Source organism: Equus caballus, chromosome 5 (genome assembly GCF_041296265.1).
Source record: "Equus caballus isolate H_3958 breed thoroughbred chromosome 5, TB-T2T, whole genome shotgun sequence".
Taxonomy (NCBI): domain Eukaryota; kingdom Metazoa; phylum Chordata; class Mammalia; order Perissodactyla; family Equidae; genus Equus; species Equus caballus.
Window position 1 is genome coordinate 84,639,128 of NC_091688.1, and position 18,665 is coordinate 84,657,792.

Here is an 18,665-nt window from a genome sequence, read left to right on the forward strand (position 1 = left end):
CTTGACAGCACCCTGCATATCTCACTCCTTTTCTCATAGTTTAGATTATGACATGTGGAATCAACATCTATACTAATTACCTTTCTCTGCTGCTAAAATAATCATTGTCTGAATCTTCCAATGATCCTGGCAATTCAGAATTTCCAGTTTGATTTTTTCCAGTCTGGCTTTCTTTTGGAGTGGCTTTTCCCCAAGCTGATGTAGATGTTCATCCAATAGCAAATAAAGTTCATAATATTAAGAACATACTAAAATAAAATTTTGATTTTATATGTACATGCTATAACCTTGTCCTATGTTTCAGAATCTCCAGGAACTCTACTATACATGATACAAGGCAACAATTTCCAAAGTGAATTTCACGAAACATTAGTTTATGTGACACGAGAATTATTTGGTCAATTTAGTTTGGGAAAAATTGGATTAAGCAACCCTAACAGGACAACAAACCTATACACACCATACATACATATACACACACACACTCCTATTGCAGGATTTCTCTGTTTTTATGTACAATGAGAATTTTCAAGGGGGGGATAAGTTGAGTTTTACTCAAACTTGTCTTCAGAAAGCTTTTAGTATTCTGAGGAACCTTCTCTGCAAAATGCTGGTATAAATATAGGGCATATAATGTCATTTGTTATTTCACATACATTTCCATTTATAAAATCTCCCCTCAGTTTAAGAGAATTTCTCCATATTGGAAAACTACACAATCTGTCATTAAAACATTAACATTAATTTTCTACGTGATCTACATGAACAAAAGATCCATGAACCTGGCAGTGTCAATATAGATTTTTTTCCCTTGGAGAAATCAATTTTTTTTTAATTTAGGAAAAAATGAATGAGTCAAGTCAATATTTGAAAAGTCATTTTACAAGGGTTGCCACAATATTTTGCAACCTGAAGCCCGTATTGGTTTAATTTTAGACTGGCTGCTACCATTTATTTCCCAGCTGGCACTGGAACAGTCATTTAAGGACAACAAACAGGGATTTTCTAAAAGCTATATTCAATGCAAAATGAACAAAAAATGGATATACCAGCTGTTTAAAAGCTAAGAGTAAAAACACTGCTCCCCACATTCATCCCCCCAAAAAACAATGCAAAACAGTAGATTTTGAGTTACATTTTGATAGCGATACAGGACATTTATCTCTTATTCCTAGTAACAGCTTAAAGCATGATGCACTGCACCATTCAATACCTATGCAATTTAATGACAAAAAGAAAGCAAGCCTATTTACTTCTGAAAAAATCATAATACAGTATTTTGCGAGCTATAATAAATATACGTATAAAATGTTAGAGATTCACAGAAAAGGGAGTGATGACTGTGAAACTATGTTTTGAACTGTGAGATGTTTGCCTGGCAAAGAAGAGAGTAAGGAGTTTAAGCAAAGAAAACAGCAAGACAGAGTACAATGTATGCAGCATTTGTGGCAACAGTGAAAGGTTCAGTATGACTCCAGCACAGTGTTGTAAAGCATGGGCTTAGTCAAACGCACAAGAGTTCAAGTCCTGGCATTATCATAGCAGGTGTGAGCTCAGGTAAGTTATTTCTCTAATGTCAGTGTCCTTATCTCTAAAGTGGCATAGCGCATGTACAGCACCCAGCACAGTGCCCAGTCCTTACAAGCCTCTTGCCTTTAAGTTCTGATTTCTATTTCACTGCATTTCCTGGTTCAAGTCTTTATTACTTCAGTCTTTTCTCCATATTGTCACCTAAGTCGTTTTTCTAGAACTGAAATCCCATCATGCCATTCCTGTTAAAAACTTCAGATGGCTTCCCACTACCTACAAAATTCCTTAGCTTTGCAAGAAAGGCTTTTGCAGTTCAAGTCCCTACCTACCTCTCCCCAAGTGTACTTCATGGAACTTCTTCCTCTCCTTCCTATCCCCAAACTATAATAATACTAATAGTATTATACGATTCCTAGCTAAAAATTATTGAACCAACGACCACATTAAGCAAATCCTGAAAGCTCCACTTATATCATTATCTATATGAGGGAAGCCGGAGTCAGGCAGTGAACAACCTGCATGGCCAAAATTTGCAACCCTGGGTTTGAAGTCAGAGTATGAAGGTTCTCTATGCCATGTTAAGGAACTTGGGCTTTAAACAGTAATCAGTCTTTCAAAGGTTTTCAAGCAAGGAGATAAATAATCCAACCTGTAAGAAGAAAAATGATTATGACAGCACTCTTGAGGATAGATTAGAAAGGAGATTATAAGCAAGGAGGCTAGTCAGGATGGTTTTTAAGATTCCTTTTCCCTATGAGTCTATTATTCTACAATAAGGGAAATTTCAAAGCTTAAAGTCTGAATAACTGGAAGAATGACGAAACCAAGGAAAAAAATCAAGAAAGTATACTGGTTTGGGGGCAAAGATAGAGTCAAGTATTGAAAATGTTATAAGTTGAGGCAGGCCAAAAATGTAAAGCTGTGTAGCACAGACCCATGGGAAAGAAGAGAAGATAACAAATGGAAGGGAATACTCATTTCTATATGAAAAATGGGAGAGCAATACTTCTTTTCTCTCTCATTAAAGGACTTGTAAAACATACTGTGCATATTATTATCAGTCATACTTGATAATATTACAATGTTAGAGCTCAGATATTTTGCATTCTCATGCACTACTAAAGACCAATTAGGCAATTTTAAGAAACTGCACAACTATCATAAATAAATGGTAGTGTACATATGGAAAAATTAAGGAACTCTATCTCACATCACACTTAAAAATTAATTCCTGGTAGACTAATGAACTAAATGTGAAAAGCAAACTATAAAATGTTTGTAAGATAATACAGGACCCTATTTTCATGATCACAGAGTAAAAATGGGATTTTTAAAGAAAATATAAACACTAACCATAAAAGAAAATGCTAATAAACGTGACTATATTAAAATTTAAGAACTGCAGTTCCACTTCTGCTTAAGACGTAGAAAGACAAAAGAGTGCTCCCACCTGAATAAGGAGAAAAAGGTAAATAATCTATAAAATAATAGCTTTTCTTGACTTTATCAGAGAGTTGAGGTTGTAAGGAATTGAATTCCAATTCCCTCCAAGATGGAAATAAACGAAATGCTTCACCTTTGGCAGAGCACAGAAGGAAGAGGTAACTTGCTAAAATTCTAAGAAATTCTAAAGGCCAAAGTGGGCTACCGAGACAGTTTGGAATCTCTAGGATCCCCAGATACAAAGAAGAGTAAATAATTAATAGCAAACTCCTTTCCATGTGCCTGTATCACATGCTTACAAGAAAAACTGGGCAGGGGACCTGAAAGAGCCATCAGTGGCACAGAGGTATAAAACCCCATCCTTCTGAACACTTTTTTCTCACACAAAGCAAAAGCTTTAAGCCAATGGGGGAGAAACAGGAAACTCATCCATCACAGGGCTCAGGCAAAAATCCACTGCTCTCAAAGAGGGATAGAAGCAAAAGCCATCTGCCCTAGAGAGAACAGGTAACTCCCCCTCCCACTTTGAACAGTCTTACACTGAGGAGAGGGTAGGAAACCCCCCCACCACTAGTCCTAGGCAAAGGCTGAAGGATGGGTAGAAGCAAAAGTTGTCAGGATCATCCTGGGCTTAGGATCATGAGCTGATACAAAGCATAGGTTTACTACCACTGGGTGAAGGGAAAGAAACTCTCTCAAATATAAAAAGTCATTTTCCCTTTATTTTTAATCTCTTTAAAAGATAACCGACAGTGTAAAGTAAAAATGGTGATAAAGTGTTGTAGAGTTTATAACATATGTAGAAGTAAAATGTATGACAACAATAGTACAAAAGATATGAGGGAGGAAATAGAAGTACACTGCAGTAAGGTTCTTATATTATACATAAAGTTGTATATAATTTGGAGGTAGACTTCAAATGAAAGGTATATAACATATACCTTAGAGCAGAGTCAGCAAGTCTTTTCTTAAAGGGCTAGATAATAAATATTTCAGGCTCATGGACCATATGGTCTTCGTCACAACTACTCAATTCTGTTGTTGTAGTGCAAAAGCAGTCATTGACAATATGTAAATAAAGGGGCATGGCTGTGGTCCAATAAAAATTTATTTATAAAAAACAAGCCATAGACATGGATTAAAATAAAATAATAGGCGTTTACTGACCTCTACCCTACAGACACCACCATGAGTTTTTTTTTAAACGAGGAATAACTAATGAGCCAATAGTGGAGATAAAATTGAATCATGAAAAACTCAATTACCCCCCAAAAATGCAAAACAATAGGAAAAAAAAGAAAAGAGAAGAGAGGAGACAAATAAAAAACAAATAGCAAGACAGTAGATTTAACAACCACACTAATAATTACATTAAATATAAATGGTCTAAACACCCCTGTTAAAAGGCATAGATTGGCAAACTGGATAAAAAAGTAAGATCTAAATATATGCTATCTACAAAAAACCCACCTTGAATATAAATTCATAGATAAAAGTAAAAGAATGGAAAAAGATACAGCATGCAAATGACAGTCAAAAGAAAGCCAGGGTGGGTATATTAACATCAGAACAAATAAACTTCAACATAAAAAGTATTACTAGAGATAAAGAGAAACATTACATAATAATATAGAGGTCAATTCATCAAGAAGACATATTAATCCTAAATGTATATGTATCTAATAACAGAGCTTCAAAATACATAAAGTAAAACTGATAGCTAGTAGAAGGCCTCAATACTCTTTCCTCTATAAATAATTAGATCATGTTGACAAAATTTAAGAATTCCTTTCATCAAGAGAATCATAAAGAGAATAAAAAGACAAGCCACAAACTGAAATCTAGAATGAATTACATACACATACACATGCATGCACACAGATATGCTGGAGAAACCATATATGTGTATAAAATTAATCAATATTTAAAAGAAAGAAAAGAAAATGGGCAAAACACTTGAATTAAAGGCAAATCCAAATGGCCATTAAACATATGAAAAACTATTCAACCAAAGAAAACAGAAAAGAAAAATAAAATATTTGGAATTAAAAATTCAGTTTAAGGATTTAACAGGAGATAAGAACACAGCTAAAGAGCAAATCAGTAAGATAGATTTGGAAGAAAGATCTGAAGAAATTATCCAGAATGTAGAGCAGAGAAATAAGGAGAGGGTAAATATCTGATAGAATGACAAAGTTATGGTTCAATAAGAACTTTCAGACATTGCTGCTGGGTACAACCACTTTGGAAAACGCACATACGTTATTTAGTAAAGCTGAACACATGCAAACTATGCCAATCCTAGGTATACTCCCTTGAGATCCTCTTGCACATGTACATTTAGGAGTCATGTACAAAAATGTACATAACAGTGTATTTGTAAAAGCCTCAAACCAGAAACAAAGCAAATATCTATCAGCAGAATAGGTAAACAAATTATGATATAGTTATATAATGGAATGTTATACAACAATGAAAAGAAATGAAATAGTATTTTATGTGACAACATGGTTGAATCTTAAAATTACAATGTCAAGCAAAAGAAGCAAGTCCAAAATAAGATACTTCCAATACAACTCCATCTAAATAAAATTCAAAACAGACAAAACTAAAGTATTGTTAAGGAATATATATTCAGGTTATAAAACTTAAAGAAAAGCAAGAAAACAATTATCTCAAAAAATCAAAGTAGTAGTTATCTTTATTGAGGAAGGAAGAGGATGTGACCAGAGAGACCCACACAAGACTGGAAAGCTCTTCTCAGAAGAAGTAGAATAACAAATAAACAAAAAATCATTACCTTTGAAACAGCCATTAAACTTCTAAAAAAAATAACAGGACAAATGCATGAAGCTGTATTTAGAAAATGTTGCTTGCAGCACTATTCATAATAGAAAAAACATTAATATAGGGTTGAATAAATAAATTATACCATAAGAAAATTTTATAATGATGTAGATCTATATTTATTGATAATAAATGTCCATAATATATTTTAAAATCAAAGAAGAGTCTTTAAAAGAATTTCTGTGTGTCCTCATTTTTAAAAGTTAAAAAAATAATTATTATATAGAAGAACTGAAAAACTAATTGGAAGAATATACACCAAAATAGTAACAGAAGCTATCTCTGGATGGTGCAATTATTATTAATCTTTATTTTCTTCTTTATACTTATTGAAGTTTCTATGATTTCTAAAAATGATCATACATTGGCTTCTTATTTAAAGAATAGTTAATTTTCTGGGAGTAATACACCAAGAAATTAATACCATTTAAAAGATACACCTACACAAAATTCAGAGGATTAAGTACTCTCACCAAAGATTTTTTGGGTTTTATGCAAGTAGCATAATTCAAGAATTGGGCCAGTGGCCCAGCGAATGAAATATAACACTACTCACAACTTTATATAGGGCAACTGCCTACTTTATTAGCCACTTGACCTTGTACTTTTCAGAAATACTAGGATTCTACTCTGAATTCTTTTTCCCCAGGGGTTTTTTTCCTTTAACCTTTAAGTAACAGCATGACTGGAAAGCAACATTAACATTGCAGAGACATGCCTAGATAAAGAGGTAAAGACTCTCACTGAGCATCTCACTGGTATCAAGTAATAAAACAGGTGGCTCTCATCCACATGTCTCATTAGAAATAGTAATCACATCAGAACAGTAACTATTAAATGCACCTAAGATTAAAGAAAGTGTTAAGTTTGGAAAATCTCTGGGTATAGCATAAACTTAGAATATAACAATTGCTATAATTGAAGATGGAGAAAAATGCAACAGGCTAAGAACAAGTGTATTTTGCAGCTGTAATGGATGCTGTCATTAGTTTGGGGGGGAAATTCATTTCATTTATAAATGTGTGGTATATTCGCTTTTCCATCACAGTTTATTTCCTGTATGTAATTAGGTAAAAAAATCCAACTGATTTTCTTTTTTCAATCAATTCTTAGAGGGTAGTACCAGCTTTATCTATATAAATTTAATTTTGATTTTTTAATTACCTATCATGTTTTAAGAACTGAATTATCAGTAAATTGATGGCTGTAATCAGATAAAAAATATTAAATTATTTGAAATACAAATGCCTCCCAATATTCAAGTTGTTTTGTTTTGGTTTGATACTGTTTTCCTGGCTAAAAGCCTTCTGGACTTATAATAATAATGCCAAAGTTTTATGCAGGAATCCCTTCCTTTCTCTTCTCCTTTAGCCTTAACTTCATCTGAAACTCTTATAAAAGAAGAAACGGTGATAGAGTTTAAGTGCTGTAAGTATTACGATTTTGTTTTTATTTTAGAATAGTGCTTACATTGTTTTTTTCTCCCACCTGGCAAAACTATTTTTAAAAATCTCCAATTTGAATTGTAGCTCTCTTTTCATACTATACATATTTGTAAGGATACCTTTGCCCAGAATTTGCTCAAAGACCTGACTGCTAAAATGTACTATAATAACCTCTTTGTCTTTCCCATTCCAGTTGAAATCACCTTCTTCTGGATTCTTGTTAAGGAGCTCTTTCAAAGTGTTTTCTAAAAAACTGGGATCTGTTCCAGGTTCTTCCTTTGACAAAGTTACACTAACTGGTTTGTGGATTATTTCATCAGCCTCAGCAACACCATTATTAGTCTGCAGCCCTTCTACAGAAACAGTTGACACTGAATAAGTATTTCCTAAATGATCCATTATAGGAAGCAAATATAATTCTGGTTGAAGAGCCTAAAACATAGGAAATTAAAAAAAATTAATTTGTAATTTAAAAAACAGTAAGCTAAAACATAAGCTTAAAATATCACATTACATACATATGGAGGAGCAAATGATTTGAGTTTCAGTTCTGATTCTTGCTTTGTCTTCACCTAGAAATAAATACATGAGAAAAAAAATTAAAGCTTTTGTAACATTTTTCAATTATTTTTACCTCTACTTTTTTCCCCCTGAGGAAGATTCACCCGGAGCTAACATTTGTTGCCAATCTTCCTTGGTTTTTTTTGCTTGAGGAAGGTTTGCCCTGAGCTAACATCTGTGCCAGTCTTCCTCTGTGTTGTGTGTGGGACGCCGCCACAGTGTGGCCGTTGATGAGTGGTGTAGGTCCGCACCCCAGAACTGAACCCAGGCCACTGAAGCAGAGTGCACTGAATTTAATCACTAGGCCATGGGGGCCGGCCCCTTACCTCTATGTTTTTTGCAGAAGGCGCATATCTGTGACATAGAAATCAAATCTAAAAGCTGGTAATAAGACTAGATTCTAGAAAATGTAAAATACAATGCTATTTCTACTCACTGTACTAAATATAATATAAATTCTATGTCATTTAATAATAATAATTATGGCTATCACTTGCATGGATTCACTATGTATCAGGCACTATTGTAAGTGCTTTACATTTATTAGCTCAGTTAATCCTCTCAATTCCATGTAATAGGCATATATATATATATAAAACTATTGTAGTTCACAGACAATGAGATTGAGGGAAAGAGAAGCTAAGTAACTTGACCAAGATTTTATAACTAGGAAGTTTCCAAGTTGGGATTCAAAGTCCAACCTTATAAACTTTATTTCCTAAATATTAAATCCATAGAGTTCATTTGCTATTCATTCATTCATTCAACAAACATTGAGGGCATACTATGTGTCAGGCAGTGTTATATATGGTGGGGATACAATAGTAAACAAGACAGTCTCTGCTCTCACGCAGCTTACATTCTACTTGGGGGAGCAAATGTTAAATAAACATGATTTAGGATAGTGATATGTGATTTATGAAAATAAAACAGAGTGATGTAATAGATAGTAACTTAGAAAAAGAATATCTAAAAACTACATTGTCAGAGAAGGCCCTTTTGAAAAGATAATATTTGAGCTGAAGCCTGAACTATGAAAAGAAGGCAGCTGTCTGAAAATCAGGGGACAGTGCTTTCCAGGTAAGTGCAAAGACCGTAAGTGAGAAAGGAGTTTGCTGTATTTGACAACCAAAGGAAGATTTTTGTGGCTGAAGTGTAGAACCAAGGAGAAAACAGCAGTAGATGAAATCTGAGACACAGCCTGTTCTTTAGGCCCTTCTTATCTCCTGCCCAACTACTGCAAAAGTCACCTGGTTATAATCTCTGCCTCTAGCCTCTTAAGGCTCTCATCATGTCATCTTTTGCTCAAAACTTCAAGGCTTCAGAAAAAAACCCCTAACTTACTAATCTGGCATTTGAGATCTTTAATAAACTACTCTTATAACTTGTTCTCTATTATTCCCTTTCACACAGTCAATGCTCCAGTGCAAAACGAACCACTACTCTTTCTTAGTTGCCTGCTTTTCCACTTCTGTGCTCATTCTATTTTCTCTGCTCAGATTTTCCCACCCAACATCTTTGCAAGATCAAATATTTATCTTTCAAGATCCAAACTGGATATCTCTTCTTCCTCAGAGTTCTTCATCTCTCCTCTTCTCCTGCTGGAAGTAATCTCTTTTTCTTCTGAATATACAAAATATGCTCCTTACTTATTTATGTATTTTATCTTTATTGCTATGCTGAGTATGCTTTAAGGACAAGATCTGCATACAATTCTTTTTTCTCATTTTGCATATAGAAAAACATCAATAATTATTTGTTGAAAATAATAAAAATTAAGGGGCTGGCTCCACAGCTCAGTGGTTAAGTTTGCATGCTCTGCTTTGGCAGCCCAGGGTTCACAGGTTTGGATCCCAGGCATAGACCTAGCACCGCTTGTCAAGCCACGTTGTGGCAGCATTCCACATAAAATAGAGGAAGATTGGCACAGATGTTAGCTCCGGGCCAATCTTCCTCACACACACACAAAAGTTTTAAAAATTAGGATTTTAGAAGTTGACTTCAATTACCTTTAAGGGCCCTCCCAACCTAGATTACAACCTGTGATTGTAATTTTACATATCATGAAAAAGAACAAAAGGTTGTGAGAGTTGTTCCTTTTCTTCCCCATCTGAGGAAAACTAATTTACAGATCACTAAATTAATATTCTGGCATACTAAATCTCTAATGACAAAAACTTCAAATCTAGCTGCTGATCCAAAGAATTCGACAAAGCAAATTCCTTTATAGTAATACTTTGGGGGGAAATGTTCATTTTTTTCCATTATCATTCATTTTATTTAATTTGTTCAATAAACATTTAAATGCCTTTAAGTATTAAACACCTTGTTAGGTACTGGTTATACATACAATAGTGAATAAAATAAAGTCCCTGCCCACAGGGAGCTACAGTTTAATGGCAGAGTTAGATGTTAAACAAATAATCACATAAGTAAATATATAATAATGATACAATATGCTCACTAGAGTGGAATAGGACTATACTGCATTTTAAAGAGTTTAAATATGGAAAAATCTTGATTAAAGAAATAAACCTTACATAGATGTGAGAAACCAGAAACTGAGATCTGATGGCTTGCTGGATTAAGAGTTTCAGCTAGGAAAACTCTCTACTTAGAAAATCCTACCACTGAATCATAGAAACTACAAATAGGAATGTTCAATAGATAATAGCTGATACAAAAAAAAACTACGTTGGAGCCAGATCATTTCACAACAAACAAGGCTAGTTGTGGCCCAAGCATGAGAACCCACTTTTCTTCAAAACACAAGTACTTGTTTAAAAAGCTTTTAAACACTATCATTTAAATTAAAATATATATATTACTTATATGATGACATTTTAACTTTGTCTTCCTTTCTTCCCAAGGAAATTCACACACAAAAAACCCAACATCATTTTAGTGCCTGATAATAAGCCAACAGGACTCACCTTTTCTTGATGATTTATATGCTTAGTAATATTTCCATTTCATTATAGTTGAGATTACATATTTCATGGTATGTTAAGGGGCTGAGTTGATATGCATTTAAGATAATTTGTTAAAGTATGCTTTTCTCTAATCAAAAGGAAAAAAATAAGAAAACTTACCACAGCTAGATTATTTCCAATGCATTTCAGAAATAAAAATTTTTCTGCAACAGCATCTTCACCAAGGAACTCACCAAGACGCTCCCTCAAGGCTTGTAAAGTAAGGTGAGGAGATACTCTGAAATATCACGACATTGCCTTATAATGTAAAATGAAATAGGTTTTGGCTATACTAAAGATTCGATAACTTTAGTCAGCTATCTCAAACAGAAATACCAATTTAACATATATTATATGTTTATAGCTTAAAGCATTATGTTTCTACATTGCCTGGCACTTTGTAGGTCTTCAGTAAATATTTTTTAAAATAAACGATTAAAAGTCTGCCTTTTAAAATTATGCAAATGAACACTGTTCATAAAAGTCCTTTTTGTACTGAAAAGGGAAATGCTTGTCCACTTTTCTCATCCACCTCCAAACTTTAACGTTAAAACAAAACTTTGCTATGGAATTTATATACTTTTATACATATATCAAAGAATAATTTAGCCACAACTATTTATTTTGGAAGTTTGACAGGATTAACTAGTACCTAAAAATTTCATTGATGATCAAATGTTGTCAGATTCTACATCTTTGTTCAATAGAGATACTTCATTCCTCAATGTCTAAAATTTAAAGTTATCACTTACGCTATTGTTGTTCTGAGTTCTTGTTTTTCTAGGATCTTCTGGAAACACTATATAATTCATTCATTGAATCAATAAATATTTATTGAGCACCTACTATGTATGGGTCAGGCATTGTTCTAAGGGATGGGAACACTGCAATCAACAAAACAGATGAAAATCTCTGCCCTTATAGACATTATAATCTAGTAGTGGGAGAGACAAATTAACAAAATAAGTAAGAAAAAAATATAATTTATAAGATACTACTAAGTACTAGAGAGAAAAATAAAGCAGAGAGGGGAGAAAGGGACTATAGCTGAAATTTAAAATACAGTCATCAGAGAAGACCTGAAAACAGTAATATTTGAGTAAAGATCTGAAGATGAGAGAGCATATGTAAAGGCAAAAAGAGTATGTAGGCAAAAGGAACAGCAAGTACAAAGGTCCTGATGTGGGTCCATGTCTCACGTGTTCTAGAACAGAAAGGAGGTTATGTGCTTGAAGAAAGTGATGGGGAAGACTAGGAAGACTGAGGTGCACTCAAGAGAAATAACAGGCAGTCAAATCATACAATGTCATGTATGTTTCCATGAATGTGAAAATACATATATACATAAGAGCACATACACACATATACATATAATCTATTTTTATTTTTTTAATTATTTTTTTAAAGATTGGCACCTGAGCTAACATCCGTTGCCAATCTTCATTTTTTTGTTTTTGTTTTTCATTTCCTCTTCTCCCCAAAGCCCCCCAGTACATAGTTGTATATTCTAGTTGTAGGTCCTTATGGTTGTGCTACGAGGGATGCCGTCTCAGCATGGCCTGATGAGCGGTGCCATGTCTGTGCCCAGGATCCACACCGGTGAAACCCTGAGCAGCTGAAGCAGAGCACATGAACTTAACCACTCAGCCACGGAGCTGGCCCTTCTCTTTCTATTTTTAAATGGTTCAGTGAAAAAGTCATTGTGGATATACTGGTTTAACCACTATTCACAGCTCTTCAACAGGTTTCTAAATTCAGATAATTTCTCTCTTAATTCTCTTTGTGTATAACCATAGTAATATACAGGCTATTCACTGTTTTCTGGGTGACATCTGTTCCTATGGTATTATTTGATTTCACTGTTATACAGCACTATTTATTGATAGTATTCCATTAAGTTAGGGACTGGATCCATCACATGGACAAGGTATGTTTCACTTATAATTTTTCAATTTCCAGAAAGCATTTTTCTCTATAGAAAAAAGTTTGCTTTTTCAGACACTTTGTTACAAGACCCCAAAATACTTGCCTTATAAATCCAGCTGAAATGAATTCGTTAGCAACTTCTATTGAAATGGTATTTAATTTATAGTTCCACGATCCTTCAGGGACATAAAAAACATGAAGTTCCACCAACTGAATAAATTGAGAATAATGTCAGTTAAAATATTTTTAAAGTGAAAAAAATCAATTGATGTCTTCTACAAATTTAAGTTTAATAAACATAATTGAAATAAACATGGAATACACGTATCCTTCAGAACAAACAAAAAACAAAATGAAGAGCCAAAACTTTGTTCTTAAGTTGGCACAGTGGCACTTGCAGCACATTTTCCATTGGAAACAACGTCACAGATGTGGTCCTAGATTATCCTAACATCTCTGATATACAGAGTTCTTTCTGTGGCCCTCAGTAAGAATACTAGACTAAGACCAGCTTTCTTATCACCAGCCTTTCCGCCTCCCCTGCCTCCTACCTACTCAGTTCCATTGGGGTGACATTGTGAGATCCTTATCCTTTATATATTGTCTCCCTGACACAGTTGTGATGATTGCTAGTTCTTAGCACCTGCAAAGATGTGAATACTATGGTTTGGGGAATATTTTTGTTTCCCAGAATTCCAGGAAGAATCTATTCCTGACCAGTGACAGGGAAAGAAATGGTTGTTCTTACATAAGGCATATCTGTAAGCTTGTCTGTGCTTATATACACCATTTTTGTTTCTATTAATGTTTTGTTGTGACTTCAACCAGAATCTTTCTATTTAGAAGAATATTTATGTTACTACAACGGAAACAGGACAATTATAGCAAATATAGTCTTATCTTTTAGTCTAATAAAGTTTGAAATTCACTGCACATTAAAAGTTAAACTATTTAAGTGATTATACTCTATAATAAATTTACATATATAAATATATAACAACATTAAATATCTGAAAAAACCTTAAAAAGTTTGACGTAAATATGACCTACTATTAACGTTAGCAATTAGTGATTAGTAGTTTTAATAGGAGATACAAATGGTTCCTGAATGTTTTGCTCAAGTAGTTTTTACTGACCAAGTAAATTACTTCTAATCTTTTGATGACAGAATATTAACCAGAAATTTAAGATGTTTGTATAGACTTCATAGTGAAGTCTGCCTCATGCTGCATTGTTAACACCAGAGCATTTAAAAGATTATTCCCTAGCTATACTACACTATTAATACCTAATACCATACTACACTATTAATACTATATAATATATAGTACTATATAATATCAAATATTAATACTATAACATTTAATAGCTATACTATCAAATATTTGCAAAATCTTAAGAAGTTTGAAGTAAACATGACCTCATCCTTTACACAAACATATTAATGTTTTACAAGAGAAAAAATATTTCTTGAACTAAACATTTTACTCTATTTTTTTTACCAAGTAAATTACTTCAATATTTTCTATAACAATTGATTAGCCACAATTCAAAGTGTTTGTATACATCTTAATTCCATAAGTGAATAGGCAATAAAAAGAAAACATATTTAAACATTACTTGATCTTTGAAATATGTTATGATGTAAATTAATTTATGGTGAGTTTAGATTTACTCATTCATTCAACAAATATTTAATGAGTGCCTACTGTATGCCAGCACAGTTCTAGGCACTAGGGATATGTCAGTGAATACAACGAATATACTTCCCTGCATGTAGCTTATATTCTAATGAGGTATCAGGACAAGAACGAGGATGAGGCAAGTGAGACACCCACTTCAGGGGCAAAATTTAAGGGGGCACCAAAACCTCAGAAATCAAGCAAATAATATTTTAAAAAATCTATTTAATGCAAAAAATTCATGATGAACAAAATATCAAAAATTTAAATAAAGACAGAATTCAATACTACTATTAGAATCTGAGGAAAAAGGAAAAATGTGAACCCCTATATACATGGTTTCTTAAAAATACATTTTTAATGGTTAATTTTTTCCAGAACAAAATAATTGAAAAAATACGGAAAAATTTAAACATATATATTAAAACACATTATTTTGTTAAATATTCTATTTATACCAAAACTCTATATTTATTATAATTTTACTTTCATGGCTTTAATGGAAGCAGACTCACCAATAATATTTTCACTAAAACCAATAACCATTTAAAAAAACATTAAAAGGTGTCTATGGGGGCACATATTCTTCCTTTTGCCTCAGGCTACAAAGTGGCTAGGCATGGCACTGTTGGATTCTATTTCTACTTAAATGTTGATATCTTGTTCATCATGATTTTTCACATTAATTTTTCATTTTTGAAAATACTGTATTAAAATATTTACCTTGATTACTGAATTTCTGATGCCCCTTAAATTTTGCACCTAAGGCAATTGCCTCATTTGCCTCAAACTAGTCCCCATCCTGTGAAGGACACAGACAATAAGCAATAAATATAAAACACTGAGAAGTTACATAGTACATTAGAAAGTGATCGGTACTAGGAAAAAAGAGTAAGTAGAGCAGGGTAAAGAAAATTGGGAAGATGAGGGAGGAAGTAGGTTTCAGTTTTCAATAGAATAGTCTGGGTAGGGCTGATGGAAAAGGTGAGATCTGAGTAAAGGCCTGCAGGTGAAGATGGAATTAGTCACGTGCAGATATAGAGGGAAAGAGTTCCAGAAAGAGCTAAAGCAAAGGCCTTAAGGTGAGAGCATGCCAGTGTGATTGAAGCAGAGAGTGTGGCGGGAGAGAGCAGTAGGAGATAAGGTCAGAAAAACCAGGAAGATGAGTAACAAATTAAATAGGGTCTTTCGGGCCATTCTAACATCTTCACCTTACAAAATGGGAAGTCAATACAGGGTTTTAATAGAAGCATGACATCTGACTTTTATTTTTTCAATATGAAAAAATTTAAACATACATACATATAAAAGGAATAATACTATAAATGTCCAAATACCTAGTATTTAGATTCAAAAGTTAACATTGTGCCATGTTTACTTCCTCCACATCTTCCCTCACCCGTCTCTAAATCATTCGAAGTAAATCAGACATATTACATTATACCCATAAATACTTTGGCATCTATCTCCTAAAAATAAGGACTTCTTTAATAATCATAGTATCATTTCACATCTAAGAAAACTAACAATTACTTAACATCAACTAATATCCAGTCCATATTTAAAGTTCCCCAATTGTCTGATTGTCCTCAGAATGTTTTTTCTATCTAAAATCCAATCAAGGATCACACATTACTTTTGGTTGTGTGTCTTAAAAACTTTAATTTGGAAGACTTTCCCAGACCTGCTTTTTTTCTCTTCATGGCATTGACTTTTAAAAGAGACTGGGTCAGTCCGTCTTACAGAATGTTCAGCATTCTAAATTTATCTCATTAACTCCTTAAGCTGTCATTTAACTTATTTTTCCAATCCCGCTGTCTCCTATAAACAGTTAAAACTGTATAGCCTTCAATTGACACAAGTAAATCATGTGGGGTAAAAATACTTTATAAATAGTGCCCTGCATTTCATATTGCTTCATATCAGGACATACAGAATGCTGTACTTCCAAATTTACTGTATTTAATAACTTTTAAAGGGACAGTAGAATAGAGACTGTAACGGGTAAAAAAATGGAACCTATGGTTATGAACCTATTAGAATAATTAAAGTGTGAGATGCTGTGGCTCAGATCAACATGCTAGCAGTGGAAGTGATGAGAAGTGGTCATATTTTGTATATAATTTAAAGCTAGGGTCAATCCATTGGAAGCGGGATTTGAGAGAGCAAAGTCAAATATGACTCCAAGGTGTTTGGCCTCAGATACTGAAAGGATGGATTTGCCATCACTTGAGATGGGGAAAGTCATGGGTAGTACAGGTATTTGGGAGGGAGGTAAAGGTAGTCCAGTTTCATACATGTTAAGTTTGAGATGTCTACTGGCCATCCAAGTTGAGATGTCAAGTAGGCAGTTGAATATATGAATTTGGAGTCTGAGAAAGAGGACTGGGATGGGGATAGAAATTCGGGAATCCTTAGCATAAAGTTGGTACTTAAAGCTATTAGACTGGATGAACTCACCAAGGAATGAGTGCAGATAGAAAAGAGAACAAAGAGCTGAACCCAATATTAAGAAATCAGGAGAAGATGAAGACCCAGATGACCAAGAATGAGTAACCAGAGAAGTAAGAGGAAAACCAAGAGAAAGTGTTTGCTAAAAGCCAAGAGAAGGAATTACGTCAAGGAAGAGAAAGTGATCAACTGTGTCAACTGTGGTGCACAGATAGATCAAGTATGTTTAGGATAGGAATTTAGCAATAGATCTAGTAATGAAGAGGTGAATTTAATAAGAGCAGTTTTGCTAGAGCAGTAGAGTGAAAGCTTGATTGGAGTTGGTTTAAGAGAAAATGGGGAGAAGGTATTGGGGCCTTGAGAGGGTATGAAATAATTACCTAGAAGAGTGGAAGAGTAAATGAGTGGGTGGAAGATAGTCTAATTGCCTACCAGCAAAAGGTTCCCTTTGAGATTCATAGTCATGACTTTAAAGTGAGAATCCCTTTATGTTGGTTTATGTTGGTATATTTTTCTCTAGCCACATCTGGCTGTAGGTGTAGATATAGAATAAGTGAAGAACCGGGTTAACCAGGGCTTTTGTATTGCCAAAGAGTACAATGAAACAGAGAGGGCAAGGAGTCAAAAGTACGTGCAAGAGAATGATCAAGGCTGCCCTGTGGTATTTAAGCCAGCTATGGAGGACATCACTAGGTGAGAAATAGTAAAATAAACAAGGCGATAGGATCAATGCATTGCAGGTCCCAGTACGGCTGGGGTACTTAGAGGAAGTGAGCTGGAGATACAAGAACTGTAATCAGACAATGGGATACATGAAGTTAGGTTCATGGAGGAATCAATATACAATGCCTTATATAATCCATATTTTTGCTTTATCAAAACTTTCCAAAAATAATGATAAGCAGGTTTTTCTTATATTCTAGTATAAAAAAAATGTTCTTACCTCTGATGAGGAAGGTTGACTTGGATTGAGGGACATATTCACCAATGTCTGAATGGGGTAATTATCAGTGCAATTTTGTGGTTTTTTAAAATATTTCTTCCTTTAAGTAGTATTTAATAAAGGCTGTGACAGATTTTTGGCTTAAGATTGCATTCCACTCACTTCTGGTCTCTGATTTGTTCAAAAAGCGAAAAGAAAAACACAAAAGGCCTTAAAATAGACTCAAAATGAAAATTTAGGAATGTATACAATCACATAGTTATTCTAATTCAAAAAGACATATTACTAGTAAATAGGGTTGGTAATTGCAGTGACGTGAACATACATCTTATACAACTAAGTAAAGTGATAATTACATTATAATGGACTTGCAACCAGGACATATTTTACCATTCTAAACAATTCACTTCCTCTTGGTCAAAAATTAAGGTTAAGTATATGTAGCATTTTACATAAAGTAAAAACATACTTTTGGAAGTGGAAAGACTGAATTTATACAAATGGATGTAGAATGATGAAAATTGTTTCACCATGTGCATTTCTTCCTGGGTTTTGGACACCTCAATAATAATAAATGTAAATAATCACTCCAGAATAAGATGCCAGTCTAAGTGTATTAGGCTACATTTGTGTATTATTTCCTGTGTTTTTCCTCAGAGGATTTATGGTAGTTTACAAGAATGCACAATAAAATTTTAAAAATATAAATATAATAAAAATTGAAAAGTAAGATAGCTGAATTATTACTCTATAAAGGAATTTAGCAAAATGGGACAATCCTTTAGGATACGCTAATCATACCAACACCAGACCAGAAGCTTTTCTTTAAACTTTTTTTTTTTTTGAGGAAGATTAGCCCTGAGCT

General features: G+C 33.7%; 1 protein-coding gene across 13 annotated transcripts in view; it reads right to left on the reverse strand.

The window, feature by feature from the left end:
* SPATA1 (spermatogenesis associated 1) overlaps window positions 1–17,971 on the reverse strand; it is a 55,569-nt gene extending 37,598 nt beyond the window's left edge. For 11 of the 13 annotated variants that reach the window (XR_011439349.1, XR_011439347.1, XR_011439351.1 and 8 more), the window contains exons 1-6: window positions 17,801–17,971; window positions 12,828–12,934; window positions 10,919–11,036; window positions 7,784–7,837; window positions 7,469–7,697; window positions 81–195 (exon numbers count right to left, since the gene is read on the reverse strand). Coding sequence is in view for 8 of the 13 variants with exons in the window: in XM_070268761.1 (XP_070124862.1) it covers window positions 81–195; window positions 7,469–7,697; window positions 7,784–7,837; window positions 10,919–11,036; window positions 12,828–12,934; window positions 17,801–17,836 (659 nt within the window). In the remaining 5 variants the exon portion in view is untranslated. Of the gene's footprint in view, window positions 1–80; window positions 196–7,384; window positions 7,698–7,783; window positions 7,838–10,918; window positions 11,037–12,827; window positions 12,935–17,800 lie in introns of all 13 variants that reach the window. The other 2 variants (XM_070268765.1, XM_070268766.1) reach the window with 1 other exon arrangement.
* Window positions 17,972–18,665: the final 694 nt, after the last annotated feature.